Source organism: Leptosomus discolor, chromosome 7, assembly GCF_034619465.1.
Source record: "Leptosomus discolor isolate bLepDis1 chromosome 7, bLepDis1.hap2, whole genome shotgun sequence".
Classification (NCBI taxonomy): domain Eukaryota; kingdom Metazoa; phylum Chordata; class Aves; order Leptosomiformes; family Leptosomidae; genus Leptosomus; species Leptosomus discolor.
Genome location: NC_141397.1, coordinates 22,197,474 through 22,211,206, shown reverse-complemented (window position 1 = coordinate 22,211,206; position 13,733 = coordinate 22,197,474). Strand labels below are relative to the sequence as shown.

The 13,733-nt window shown below is 45.0% G+C and overlaps 2 protein-coding genes across 2 annotated transcripts in view; one reads left to right on the top strand and one right to left on the bottom strand.

Moving 5' to 3' along the window:
• Positions 1-362: 362 nt before the first annotated feature.
• On the top strand, positions 363-2,034 carry CCR9 (C-C motif chemokine receptor 9). The gene is made up of 2 exons (XM_086468434.1): positions 363-380; positions 871-2,034. Exons 1-2 carry the CDS (start codon positions 363-365, stop codon positions 2,032-2,034), a joined length of 1,182 nt encoding a protein of 393 aa, XP_086324560.1.
• An 8,355-nt stretch (positions 2,035-10,389) lies between these two features.
• Positions 10,390-13,733, bottom strand: part of FYCO1 (FYVE and coiled-coil domain autophagy adaptor 1) — a 37,608-nt gene continuing 34,264 nt past the window's right edge. Inside the window, exons 15-17 of the mRNA XM_086467894.1 lie at positions 12,261-12,471; positions 10,865-10,974; positions 10,390-10,466 (exon numbers count right to left, since the gene is read on the bottom strand). Coding sequence (XP_086324020.1) covers positions 10,391-10,466; positions 10,865-10,974; positions 12,261-12,471 — 397 coding nt within the window. The 3' untranslated portion in view covers position 10,390. The remainder of the gene's footprint in view (positions 10,467-10,864; positions 10,975-12,260; positions 12,472-13,733) is intronic.

Sequence of the window (13,733 nt, the reverse complement as noted above, 5' to 3'; positions counted from 1 at the left end):
AAGCATACATCTTGTTAAAAATAAGATTGCAGTGACTCTAGTATGTCAAAGGACTAAATCAACATGGTACCATAGAGAAACCGAAAACCTAATGTAGGCTAAATGTGAATTTGTAAAATGGAAACAGCTAGATAATTCAAAGCAGCAATATCAGTTTCTGTGTGGTTTGTTCATCTCCTGGCCAGACTTGTTTCATAGGGTTGAGGTTTCTATTAAAAGAAGAAAAAGCAGAAGATGATGACAAAAGAAAAAAGTCACAGTTCTACTGTCTCTCTAGCTGTTTCAAATCAGTTTTTTTCCCCTCAACTTTCCCCTCCAGGTTACAGAACCTCCTTCAAGACTGAGTAAAGACCTGGCTGAAGATGGCAGTTGCAAGCATAGTGAGTATACAGCTACACTGCTGTGTAATCTCAATTTTTCTTTCCCTTCTCTTTGCCTCCATCAGTTTTCTGCCTCTCTCGAGCCAATGGTGCCGTCCCACCATAGCAGTAACACAAAGCCTTCTTCCCCACTGCTTTCCAGGTTGGGAATTTTGCATTTTGTTGTGTATTTGAAGCTTCCAAGCCAACAGTGTTTTGAATGATCTGACAGAGATAATGCTCTCACCACCTGCCATTTTAATAACCGAAGTTGGCTAGAGGTTGTGAACAGCTCTTTTGTAAAGAGGTTCTTACTCAATGGGTCATTTTTAGAAGTCTGCTGTGCCACATACTTCAGTCTGAAACGTGCTGTATTTTGCTGGCAGCTTTTGTGTTTTCCCATCTGAAATGGAGTATCTTGGGGATCTTCAACTGCATCTGGTGGACAGGGGCAAATTTATGCTTTACTGAACCACCTCTCAACACAAATTTACCTGATGACCCATTGCAGGTCACCCACCCTGGGAAGCCCAGCCTGGATTACTACAGGAATGACAGCGCAGTGCTGTCCCTGTATGGAAACGCGGTGAACGACACAGACTTCATGTGCGACAAGAGGCAGGTCAGGCAGTTCACACGAGCCTTCCTGCCATTTTTTTTCTGGCTCATCTTCTTTGTGGGCACAGTAGGAAATGCCTTGGTCGTGCTTGTCTATTGCAAATACCGCTTCAGGAGGAGCATGATGGATCGGTACCTGCTGCACCTGGCCATTGCGGACTTGCTCCTCCTCTTCACCCTCCCCTTCTGGGCCAAGGCTGCCTCTGACGGATGGATCTTCAAGAGCTTCATGTGCAAAGCTGTCAACAGTATGTACAAGATCAACTTCTATGGCTGCAGCTTGTTTCTAACCTGCATCAGCTTTGACAGATACATCAGTATTGTCCAGTCAATGAAAGCTAAAACTTCTAAGCGAAGGCAGCTCCTGCGCAGCAAACTCATGTGCTTGGCTGTCTGGCTGACATCTGTGGGCCTGTGCATCCCAGAAATCACGTACAGCCAAAGCATACAGGTAGGCGACATTACAGTTTGCAAAATTATGTACCCGCCAAACGTCAGCACGATCTTCAGAGTTACTGTCCTGGCCTTGAAAGTCACAATCGGATTCTTCCTCCCGCTCCTTGTCATGGTTATTTGTTACACCCTTATCATCAACACCCTCCTGCAAGCCAAAAGGTCCCAAAAGCAGAAGTCACTGAAGATCATCACCATGATCATCACTGCTTTCCTCCTCTCTCAGTTCCCGTACAATATTGTTTTGCTGGTCAAAGCCATCAACACCTATGCCCGTGCGGCGTACAGCTGTCAGGCTGCCAACCGGCTGGACATCGGGCTGCAGGTCACCCAGAGCATTGCCTTCCTCCACAGCTGCCTCAACCCCTTCCTCTATGTCTTTGCTGGGGAGCGGTTCAGGGCAGCGCTGGGCAGGATGATGCAGAGCAGCGGCTGCTGCCGGAGCGGGGCCCGAGAGCAGTGCTCCTCCGCCTGCGACAGCCAGGAGCACAGCTCAAACTGGTCCTTCGCCTTGCTGGGCAGGCGGCGGGTGAGGAGCTCCCTGACACTCAGCACCCACTTGACCTCCTCTGTTATGCCCCCACCTTGCCAAGTCCTCTTGTAAGTTAGTCCCCTCTCTTTCCCCTCCAGAGGAGCACCAAACTCTTTGGGAACCATATGTAATTCCCCAAAGACTGTCTCGGAGAAGCAGGGAGGGCTGGGGGCTCTTTGTGGGCCCCATCCTCGCTGTGTGGACCCAACCTAGGCTTGCTGGCTGAAAGGAAGAGAAACCTTCAGCACAAGGGAGGAAAATGGAGCCGTACTTCTTGTAAGCAGAACAGCTAGAGGATAAAAACTATCTTTGTGACAGCTGTAAAACCCGGCCCATCTGCAGCTCAGACCACAGCCTGAAATAACAAGCCTTGCAGGGAGGTGATAAGCCCAGCTACGGTAGCAACAGAGGAAGCGGAATGAACTGCCCATCCCGTCCAAAGGAAGCAGGAGGGGGTTCAGCCTTCGTTTGCTGTGCAGCCAGGGTCGCCTCCAGAGGCTGCTGGACTCGGGAGCCCTGCCAGCATCCTCTGCTGTAAAGGAGAACAGTCTTTAGCTCCTACACTGATTTGTTGCAGCAGTCAAGTGCTACTCTCCATGCTTATGCAGATGTAAAGCTGTTTTGCTGCACGCATTGTTCTTCTTGCAAAGGAAAGCTGATCATTTGTGTTCATAAAGTGATCATTACAGAATTAGATCTACCCTTCTATATTTTAGCTGCACGGTGTATGGTGAAATTGAGTACAACTTATTTGCTACGGCTCCTGTTTTGATACTGGCATTTTGTGCTGTTTCCTGTATTGACAAATCACACCTTGCAATAAAAATTCAAGGGTGTCAGAGATGCTGAGTTTTCTGTCCCAGAGATACTTCTTGTGTGGTACAAAGCCGTAGTAAATCAGAATGCAAAAACCAAATCCATGGTTCCACAGACCGCCGGTTATGTGCGATCTTTGCTAACGGTGAAAAAATATATTTAGCCTGCAGCCAGTAAGACAGAGAGTAATTAAGTGTCAAACGTAACGTTAATGAAATTTGGATTGAGACTTCAGATTGGTGGAGGCAGCAGGTCTCAAAAGCGCTGTGCTGTAATGCACCCTGCAACTTCTGTAGGGCTTTTGGCATGCCTGTCTTGGTGCCATAATGGGGCCCGAGGCCGCAGGTCACTGCGTGGCCATTCCCCCTCGCCCTCCCAGGGACGTGGCATTGCCTGTCCTGCCCAGCCACCGTCTGCACCTCCCAGTCTTCAACTGCAAGCTGCAATGCTCAGGGGCCTTTGTTTTAAATAATCACATTCAACCCAGTATGCCTCCTGGTAATTATTTCTTGCAGGAAGAAAGTGTTTTCTTTGTGCATTAATCATTAAAGCGTGTCAATAAACATGAGCTTTCTGCAAGGATTAGCGCTGCTTTTCTAGCTACTAGGGTACATCTGAGCAGATGGGGTGCTAGTTACATATACGTTTATTAGGATTTTTAATTTTTTTTTTCCTTAGGGGAAAAAATGGTGAAAGATGTATGTGGTTTTTACTATATGTGTAAGAAGAGTTTGGGGGGGGGGGGGGGGGTGTGTGCGATTTGTGTCGAGCTCACTGCGAACAGAAGCTGAAATTCTCTTAAATAAAGGCACTGCCACATAGAGTGAGGCGATGAACTGGTTGTTTCCTGCCCACTCATCCTTCCCAGGTTTGGATCCAGACACATAATCTGTTTCCAATGGCAAGACCTACCCCTCCCGGAAAAGGACGAAGGAAAACTTTGCTAACAGGCTTTATTTCGTATGTCTAACCCTTGGGGTGTGGAAGCCGCAGCTGAGGACCCCGCAGGTGCCAGAGCGGGTTTCAGCTCCCGAGGCGAGGGGTGGGGTGCAGTTTTAGGAGGGAGGGCAGGTTTCTGAGGCACAGGAGGATGCAACATGCTGGGCCAGATGCTTCCCTGCAGCAGTTGAGCCCCACCACCCCTTCCCAGGGCTGCGGGTAAGGGTGGTCCCACCCAGAGGGTCCTTCTGGCCCCAAAAGAACCCTCAAGTCGTGCAAACAAACAAACAAGTGTGCAAACCTTAGCTGCTGCCGACCCATGGTCCTGCCCGGTGGCCTCAAGCTCTTCTTCCCTGCACAGCATCCCACCGGCCCCGGGAACTTGAATTTCAGGGCCTTCTCACAGAAGGTAAAAACTTTTTTGCTCCACGAAACGCGGTGGGAAATTTTCATGCTCGGTCGGCGAATGAAACTGTTGAGGGTGGTGAAACGGCGATGAACTTTCAGCAGTTTGGGGTGGCAGGGTCATCCCTGGGTCACACATGTCCCGCTCTGAGTCAGGCTGATCTCTGCTGCTTTGCCGGGGCGGTTTTTCCCTGGTGAGGTCTGTGCCACCAGGGCTGCCTGTGATCCAGCAGCCGCTGGTGGCTTCCCAGGCTACTGACACCCCCCAAACTTGCAGGGAAGTTGTTTCCCTGGAGCCCCTCTGGCTGCAGCCTTGTCCCCACTGAGGGACTCAGTCACGGTGCTGTTTGCTGCCATTACCCCCTCTTCCGTCTGCTGGGGGCCAGGCCTCCTGGGGCTCCTCTGTCCCTCTGCCCTGAGGTTTTAGCTGGATTTATCCCACTGAAATCCGTCTTGTGCCTCACTAAGGAGTCCTTGGCCTTCAGCTGATGCTGTCTCCCCTGAGGGTAGGTTTCCCCAAAGGCGAGGGGTATTGCCTCCCCTGCCGCACGGTCCCTCACACCACCTATGGGATGTTGCCTGTGCCTGACCCATAGCTCCAGCAGGACAGTCACTGAGCAGTTTTTGGAAGTCCCAGGAGAGGCTAGGATCTTATATGTCTCCCCTCCCGTGTCTTTAAGGCCATTTCTTCACAGATGTTCCCAGTTTTGGGTTGCTGTCTACTGTGCTGTCCCTTTTCTTTGAAGGAGCAGCTCAGCTTGTCTCCGCTCTGAGCATTGCGTCATTACCATGAGATCCTTCATTTTGGTTCCTAGTCCCCATCTCAGACTTCTGAGAGCCAGAAGTGTGCCAAGACCCCACATTTCACCCAGGCCAGACCTTCCCGCTGGCCTAACACACCCAACTTACGCAAAGGCTGGGAGCCATGCCATAGCGGGGAGGGCCACGGCAGTAGCTTCAGGTTGTCATTGATTCGCTGTGGTGAAGGGCTCGAAGGCAGCTGCGACTGCGGTGCAAGGAGTCACGTAGCATGGCGCCAGCCTGCTTGTGGTACAAAGAGAGGAAGCTGGGAGAGCCGATGAGAAACTTTCACTCTCTGCAGGCAAACCTGCCTGACTGATGCCTGGAACAGAGATGTGTTTATAGGAGCTCCTCTTCCAGACAGTAGAAAAATGATGGAAAAATGTGTGAGCACGGTGATAGGTGCTGCAAGAATCATTGAGGTCACAGTAGATAAACTAGCCCAAAACCAGAACCATCGATCTGAGTTCAGTAGGTGCAAACCCACCATTTCCAAGTATGATCTGGATCAATTATCCATCATTCAACTGACCAGACACTGTAGTCCCAGCACACCCAAGTGCTGCCTATTTTCTCTAAGCCTCCTGGGCCTTATGTGTTTTGAAACCGTATGTTTGAACTTCAGAGTGTCCCAGTGACATTGCAAGGACTAATAGAGAGGATACCACTGTCTCGTGGCAGCTGCACACGCTCCCCACAGCAGAATGTTGTGCCATGCATGCCAAGGCCAATTCTTGGGGCACCGACCAAGATACAGGTGGGTTAAGACCCTACATAAGGCAGCACTAGGGCTGGGAGAGACTTGCCCCGAGCACCAAAGAAAGGAGGAGATACTGTCTAGTATGGATGGCTAAACATGGCTTATTGGAGATGTACACAGAGGCTTCCAACAGCTGCAGCCTCCCCTGCAGAGATGTATAGCAAGGTACGCTCACTTACATGTGTGCTGCAGGTCCCTCGTACTGCCGGCTAGGCTTTGCTGGAGACTGTCCCAGCAAGAAGCCTCAGCGTGGAGCAGGGGCTGCTGCTGCTGCTGCTGGAGTGTGGGGACAGGAAGCGTCACAGCTTCCACCCCAGCAGGAAACAGAAATAACTGATGAAAGAAGCGATGACTGGTTGTGATGGGGCCTGCTGTCCTCCTGACCCCATTCGGGTGGCCCCAGCAGCTCAGGTGCACATTTACCACATGCCGTGGGGCTGGGACTACAGATGCAAACTCAGAGGTGACCTGTGAGGAGTGCCTGCAGCTGACACAGCGCTTCTCGCCCTCCCACAGACACACAACATGGCCCAGGCATACAGGCCCCGCCAGGACCCGGGGAAAACCAGATGGGAGCCCCACGCTGAAGAACAGCGCTGCTTGGTGTCGTGGATGACAGTGAGAGGAACTGCTGTCCTTGAGGCTGCTTTGGTTTTACCTCTGAGGGGAAGCAAAGGCAGACGAAAGTGTCTCTCAGCCATGGGGCCTGGGGGGGGCTTAGCTGCTCCAAGCCACCAGGACACGGTGATATTTCCTCTAGCCTGGGGAGCGGCTCCTTTAGTGCTTATTTAAGGATCTCCGCTGTTGCTCTGTTGTAATGTACAGACGTGGCCCTTCTCCACCAGCATGACAAACTATTTTCTATTGTCCTTATTTTGTAAAATTTGTTCCTGCTTAGAAGTAGATCATACAATCATCTGATTTATCTTCCAGACAAAGCTATCTCTACAAGGCAGAAAAGGGACACACATTTGCAATGATACAGAACTTTATTTTTTTAATTCCTGAGGTTAAAAAAGGGGGAAAAAAAGCATCAACATTCCAGTACACAACCGTCTACATTTCTGTAACTGTACAGACGCTGGTATACATAAATCTCTTTTTCCTCTATCTGGAGCATGAAGTTTGACGTGAACAGGGTTTGCAATTCTTTGGCAGTTGAGACCAAAAGATGGTTCTGAACAAGTTACAATTGTAACTCAGTGATTGAGCATATTAAAACCATGGTACAATTTCAATTTAAAAAAAGGAGCAAAGTCAGGCTTTTGTAGCTCTGCTATTTTATAATGTGGTACAGTCTTGTGTAACACATCTCTGTGATTTTTCATAAAGCAACATTGAGTAACATTGAGTAAAAGAACACCATCATTTTCTTAAAGCAACTACGTTCTTTCCTTCGCATAAACCTCTGCATAACAAAAAATACTACCCTCCATTGTTCCAGCACTCAGAAAAGACATCCCATTGCTTATACAGACCACAATGTATACTTCGTCTTGTGAGTGCAACAACCCCTTAAATTAATTTAATGATCGATTTTAAATATTTGTTTTCTTTTAATTGCATCGCTGCAGATAATAAAAGGCCCAAGTCAACAAATCACCTGAGTACTTGTAAATAAACAGATCTATCAGGGTCCTTGGCACAGCTCACATGAACAAGTGCTGTATGAATGGAGGTATAAGGTGCTTGAATGAAACCGTCTCTTGCACAAACCTACACTTGTGCTAAGTCCTCTATTGGGTTTCCATGGCTCCAGTAATAAACCGTCTGGGACAGTCAAACAAAAGTTTACTACTAATGACAGGTTCTTTACTGTCTTCTCTGCACAGCCTCTGAGGTGTAAAAGTCTCCCTCTTCTAGGTGACATGATGGGATTCCTGTTCTTGAACACTTGATCTGAACAGTTGCACTCCTGTCTATACCTTAGCAGTTTGAGTATTTCCTCTTTTGAAAGTTTTTCTCCTTCTTAAATACTCTCCTTGGTTAGAAGCAAACCTTTTCTTTTCTACAGGTTCTGGCTCCCACTCTTAGTCATCTTTCAGAGAGCAAACCAGCCATAAAACTATTCTCATGGGGCAGGAAAACATGGAGAAAAGGTACCATAAAGACTCAAATGCTAGATAAAATTCAGTGGTTTTATTCCTTTCCTCCCAAATATACACTTCAGTGAGCCTCAGGAGTGTCTACATGAAAGACTGGCAGGGACTGGCTTACTAGATGGAGCCAATTACTTTAAGAGTTAAACAAACAGTGGCTTAAAAATATTTGCCACAGGATAAAAAAATGTTAAGAACTGGGATGCAGAGAGGAAATCCAGAGGCAAGTCTGTCAAATAATTTTCAAATACTTCGGAGCAGAGTTGTATTTTGGCCTAAGATACTTGGCAGTGTCCCTTTACCTTACATTTGGCATTTTAAGAAAGATATCCTAGTAAGATTAGTATTCTAACTAAAACAACAGCAAAATGCTTTTTAAAACCACACCTAAAAGCTTGAAGGAAAACTGCGGCAGACTTCAGTAACAGCTCAGTGAAACTGTGTAGCATATGGTACACAGTACTCCATTTTTAAGCAATAAATATTTTTTTCTTGCCTAATTAAATATAAAACATAGCTTCAACACTGAAATATGCCATAATTCATTAACTGATCCATGCACTGTTTATTGCCCATTTCAGTCTCTTATCCATCTCATTTTCATGCACGCAGCCAGGTGAGGGTTTAACTGTGTTGCAGCCTGTTCCCTCAGGAGGGGGAGTAAACCAGCTTGCACCTTCCACTGACCCCTCCTCCTGGCAGAAGCTGGGGAGCACACCACCAATACTGGGAAGAGGCGACTGAAGGGAAGGGAAAGCTGTCGCTGAAAAGCTAGGTGCTCCAAGAAAAGTAGTCATTCTTTCACAATCTTTTTCAAGATCACTGTATTTATACGTTGTTAACAACTGGAACGAATGATTAGCAACCTTTAGCTTTATCTACACTATTCTTTTCTTTCCTATGGTCAGAAATTTCCCTCTGCCTCAGCTGCTACTATGTAAATGTCCAACACTTGTCTTGTGATCTCCATCTTCTAAACAACCAGGCTTTTGGTGTAGGAGATCCCTTATGGGTAATGGATCGGACCAACCACATATAAACACCAGCTGGACTCTCCTGATTTCCTTCCCTAGTTGAGCTGATCCCATCAATTCCCTGCCTTTGTTTTCACATTTACAAGTTTGCCCCTTTCACCTCCCCTAAATCATTTGCTTCAGCTTGTGCTTGCCCTCATGGTTTATTTTCTATCTCCCACCATGACCCCTGGGTATCAGCGACAGCTTCCGCCAAGAGTCTACAGGGTTCTTGGCAGGCTGAGCTGGTCTGATACCAACTGCTGCACTAAAACCTTCCAGGTCTGAGCGTTTCTTGGGAGAACAGTAATATTAGAAATCAGACACAGCTGAAATTATGAGGAAGGCTGGTTGGGAGAAAGAGCTTTTCTCCTTTTTCCTCCCAAAATGTTTTGCCTTTCCATCAGAAGATAGGAATTTTTAAGAGAAAAATCTGCTTTCAGGTATTTTGACAAAAAGTTGAAACTCTATATAGAAAGCAGATGGTTTGCATGGAAATTTTGTATAAATGAGAACCCAGTCTTCCTCGAAAGGCAGTGTTTGCAGCCAGCTCTGTCCCCAAATCCGAGATGGAAAGTTAGCAGTTGGCTAAGGCAACTGCAAGGGTTAGGACAGGGACAGAACACTCTAACACCGGCTGGAGAGCTCCTCAGGGCTGGATATGCATTCTGTTTTGGATGGACTTTTGGAGGAGACCAATTCAAATATTATTGCTACCTTCCATGTGGTCTAGCAAGAGAAAGGCTGCTGACCTCCTCAGAAACTGTGCTTTCCTGTGGATGCCAATGACTAAAGCAGGAGAATGGAATGCTCCTCTTCTTAGTATCACACAGTGAGCAGCGCTTTACTCTACAAATGATACTCCTGATTCTGCCACTGGCACTCACCAGTGTGTTTCAGTGAGCTGGTTTCAGTGGACCAACTTACAGAGTACAGTGAGCAAAAGTGAAAGAGTTGTTGCTTCATGCTGTATAGTTTTGTAACTGGTATTCAGTACCAAAGCATTTGTAAAAGCCAGTTAAGACTTACCAAATCTCAGCCCAAAATGTAAAAAAACCCTCTGTTTGCTGTTTATAAAACTTGGAAAAGATAAAAAATTCTAGAGGGATTACAATATATGCCTGTGAAGACTGAAGTATTGCATAGTAGTTGTTCTGACTAAGAGCATTACAGCAGAAAAGAAATGGTTGTGTTTACTGCTCAGTGAAAGGTCAACAAACCCATGCATTTTTCTTTAAATTTCCTTTTGAAGGATATTTTTGGAAGAAAAGTAATTAAATTTTCAGTGGAGAATTTCCATTTGCATTTAGACACCCCCACACTTATTTTTCTCCCCACTGAAAAAAATTTGGTTGGAACATTATTTGACCTGTTAAATCAAACAACATGGCTTTTGAGCAATCTGTACACAGTACAGAACCATTAGTGTTCCTAAAAAGGCTTCCATTTCCTAGTGTATACATGTTCTCTAAGTGCATTATAGCTATTGCATAGTTTCAAAGTCTTCAAACACAGTGGTAATCATAATGCTTACATGTACATAAATAATAGCATTTCTTAAAAATTTAATTAAAAATAACACAGTATATTCAAGGCTATGGAAGATCACTTCCATCGTAGATGACAGGTCGCTCGACAGCCAAGTGATAAAACACTCTTTTTGAGATAAACCTGTCAAGAAACAAAAGAGAGCAAGGTGATCACGTTAGCGGAAGTCAACTAGCCAGGAAGCCTTAAAAGCGTATTCAATCTTTCAGTTTATACTCAGGCAAAAAAAAGAAGTATGCCTGCACAAGGGTGGTCAGGTCTGTTGTTAATAAGATGACTAAACTGTCTTGGGAAGACTCATAAATGACTTGCTTCTGTTCACCTTCTTGGAGGTTGAGACAGAAGAGTGGAATTCTGCTACCGGGTGGGGAACAAAAAAACTCAGCAAGAACATGAACCAAAACCCAGTCAGAAGACCTTTGCACAAGCTGAGACCAATTTCTCATGAATGGTAGAATAATGGTACATCTGATCAGTTCCATCGTCTGCAAAAGCAAAGTTATCTCAGCTTTTACACTCACCTAGAGAATGTGTTGTCAAATATCAGCGTGTAGATTCCAGAGTTTCTGACTTTCACCTGTCCTCTGATAGTTTCCTTATGAGAGTTGCAGCGGGTCATAGGAATAAGAACCTGGAATTCAATAAAAATTGAAAGGAAACGTGCTATTTACCCTATAAATTGACATTTGCCTTCAGAAAAATATTCAGACTCGAGCCATCCTGAAACTCCCAGAGTGCATACGTATGTGTAAAAGTATTTCTTTTCACTGCTTAGCATTAAAACCCCACCCAAACTAAAGTCTCACAGTGAGACATCTGTTTTGCTTTGACAACCTCTTTACAGTGTTAAGCTATGACTATAAATCTCTGCTTTAAAGATAGAATCAAATCCTGATCTTTCTAATGTTAATCTAAGCAAGGTTACTAACATCAGCAGTGCTATATCAAATCTATACAAATATATCCAAGAGCAGGATTTAGCTAAATATGTCTTTTAATATATGCTTTTATACTCCCTGTATTGTAAAATAAGCTTTCTCAGCAAACCTTAATTGTTTATCTAAGTTTACAGCAAACCCACATGTAACCACCTATCTTGCCATAAAACCGTAGCAGAGGCAGCTGTCAGAACAGCAGCTGATGTAGATCAAGGACGACCCTATAAACCCCAGAGTTATATCAAACAGATAGATCGAGACGGAAGCAACGTTCACTCTTCATCCAGCCTTCAGTTGAAGGAAAAAGGAGATTTTACATGGAGCTAGTTACCCTGGAGTGAACTAACACATGCTAAATAAATGTTATTCCCCCAGTGAAATCACAGCCTTAGGGCTCCCCCTACCACGGTGGGTTAAACCAGCAGCTGCCTTGTCTTCACGAAGACTGCAATGAGCTGAGTAACACAGAGTCACTTAATCCATAATCCTCATTAAATATGGACAGTGCATATAAAAACTGGTACCTTGAGCACTGGCAACATGATTCTGCACACCAGCAAGGCACTTAAATATTTTCTTCACTGAAAACAATGTAGGTAACCCAATCAATGTCTCCTTGTGGCCTCTGCTTAAGAGCCTGGCAAGATCAGCCCAAGGCAGTTTATAAATCAAGTAATATTGAGGAGGGAAAAAAGAAGAATTTTGCAGGCTTGGGCTTTTATTTTTGCTTAATAATAGTGGGTGAATTTCAGATGCGACCAATAGAAGCTACAGTGCTTTTCAACTCAATTTTTGCAGGCAACATTAAATAATTAAAGACGTAGCTCTGCCTGCAGGAGAACTGTAGCTTAACTGGAGAAACAAGTCCTTAATGCAATAGCAACTGGCACTCTTGTCAGGATCTTGTAGGTATACTTGCTGATTCCTCTAGGCAGCTGATTGTAGTGTACTACAGTCTCTAAGGACACAAAGGCCTTACTTTGCACTGATCCAGTGGTGTGTCTTCTGATTCTTGGTAGACGACACTGAAGGATATGCTTTTAGGGTCTGATGAAAAGATCCAGCTAATTGTTAGCCCCATCTCTGTAACGGTGATGGGAATGATACTGTAGGTGCTGGATTTAATGAATAGCTCTCTGTTACTTTCCCCAAAATTTAAGATCTCTTCCACTGTAAGGGGTAATTTGATCCTGTGAGGGAAAAAAATACAATTACTTGAAGAGATCCAATGTAATTACTCAGACAGAAACAATAATCATTGCTTTTTATTTCCTATCTACTTGAGGCAGACTTCACAGCAACTTCAGGACAGGTCCACAAGATGCAGGAAAATTCAGCCTTGGATGAAAGCAAGAACTACAGAAAAGATGATGGATACTAAGCACTTTCACTGCTCTGGCAATTGTGGATACTATTCACTTATTTCGACTAGAAAAATGTAGTGCTCTAATAAAGCTTTTTTTTAGCGTTACTACGACTAAAAAAAGAGACTGCTGCCCTCTATTGTTCTTTTTAATCAAAAATTGAAACAAGTCACCTTTCTAGATCTTATTTGTACAGGAAACGGGGATCAGGAGTACAAAGAGGACAGAAAGGTAGAATGTGAACAGCAGCACTGTCTAGATCCTCTGAAGCACCTAATGCTACAGACTGGTCCGTTTTACCCAGGCAAGATGCATAAAAGCTGACTCAAAGTAGCTCCAATTAAAAAAGGAAGTTCTTAGCACTCATCTGGTGTGATCCTAAGTCATGAAGCATTATGCTAGCCTGCCTCATTCTGGTATCTAATTCAGACTGTAATCACTGAGGGCCTTAAACAGGAGAATGCTGCTTGGTTTCTTCAGGGGAAACCTATAATTTTTAAGAGCTGAGGATCTTACCTACATTACTCTAGCTAAAACTGAGCTAACAAATCACTCTTTAGGCCAAATAAATTGCTTCCCAAGCAATGAACTCACAGTAAATCACAGTACTGTGATATGTTTGTCAGCAGCTATCAAAAATCAACACATTTGCCAGAAGATATCACACAGTCACCATGACGATTTGCTCTTCTACAGTAAGGAGGAGTTCAGTTTCCAACCATGACTACACAGTGGTTAGGGATCACAGCTGATTTATTATGAGAACTATTGTACTCTGGCCAGAGAGCAAGCTTTATATTAAGTTTTGCTTACCTTGTCACTTTTTCCTCCTAGCTGAACTAACTGCTGGGGTGTCTCAAGTGATCTTTGATTTTAATAAACTTACAATCACTCCTGGTTTTGCCCCGCAGCCCAGCTTTAGTTACTGCTTCATTTACCTGGTTCTCTGAAGAGCAGCAACAGTGCTGAAACATGGACTAATTTATTTCTCTGAAGTCAAAAGTTTAAAACCTTTCCCATAACTAAGCCAAAATTTCAAAGCTCGGCTTAAGCGGAAAGTGAGCAAAGGGGAATTTCTACCAGTCCTG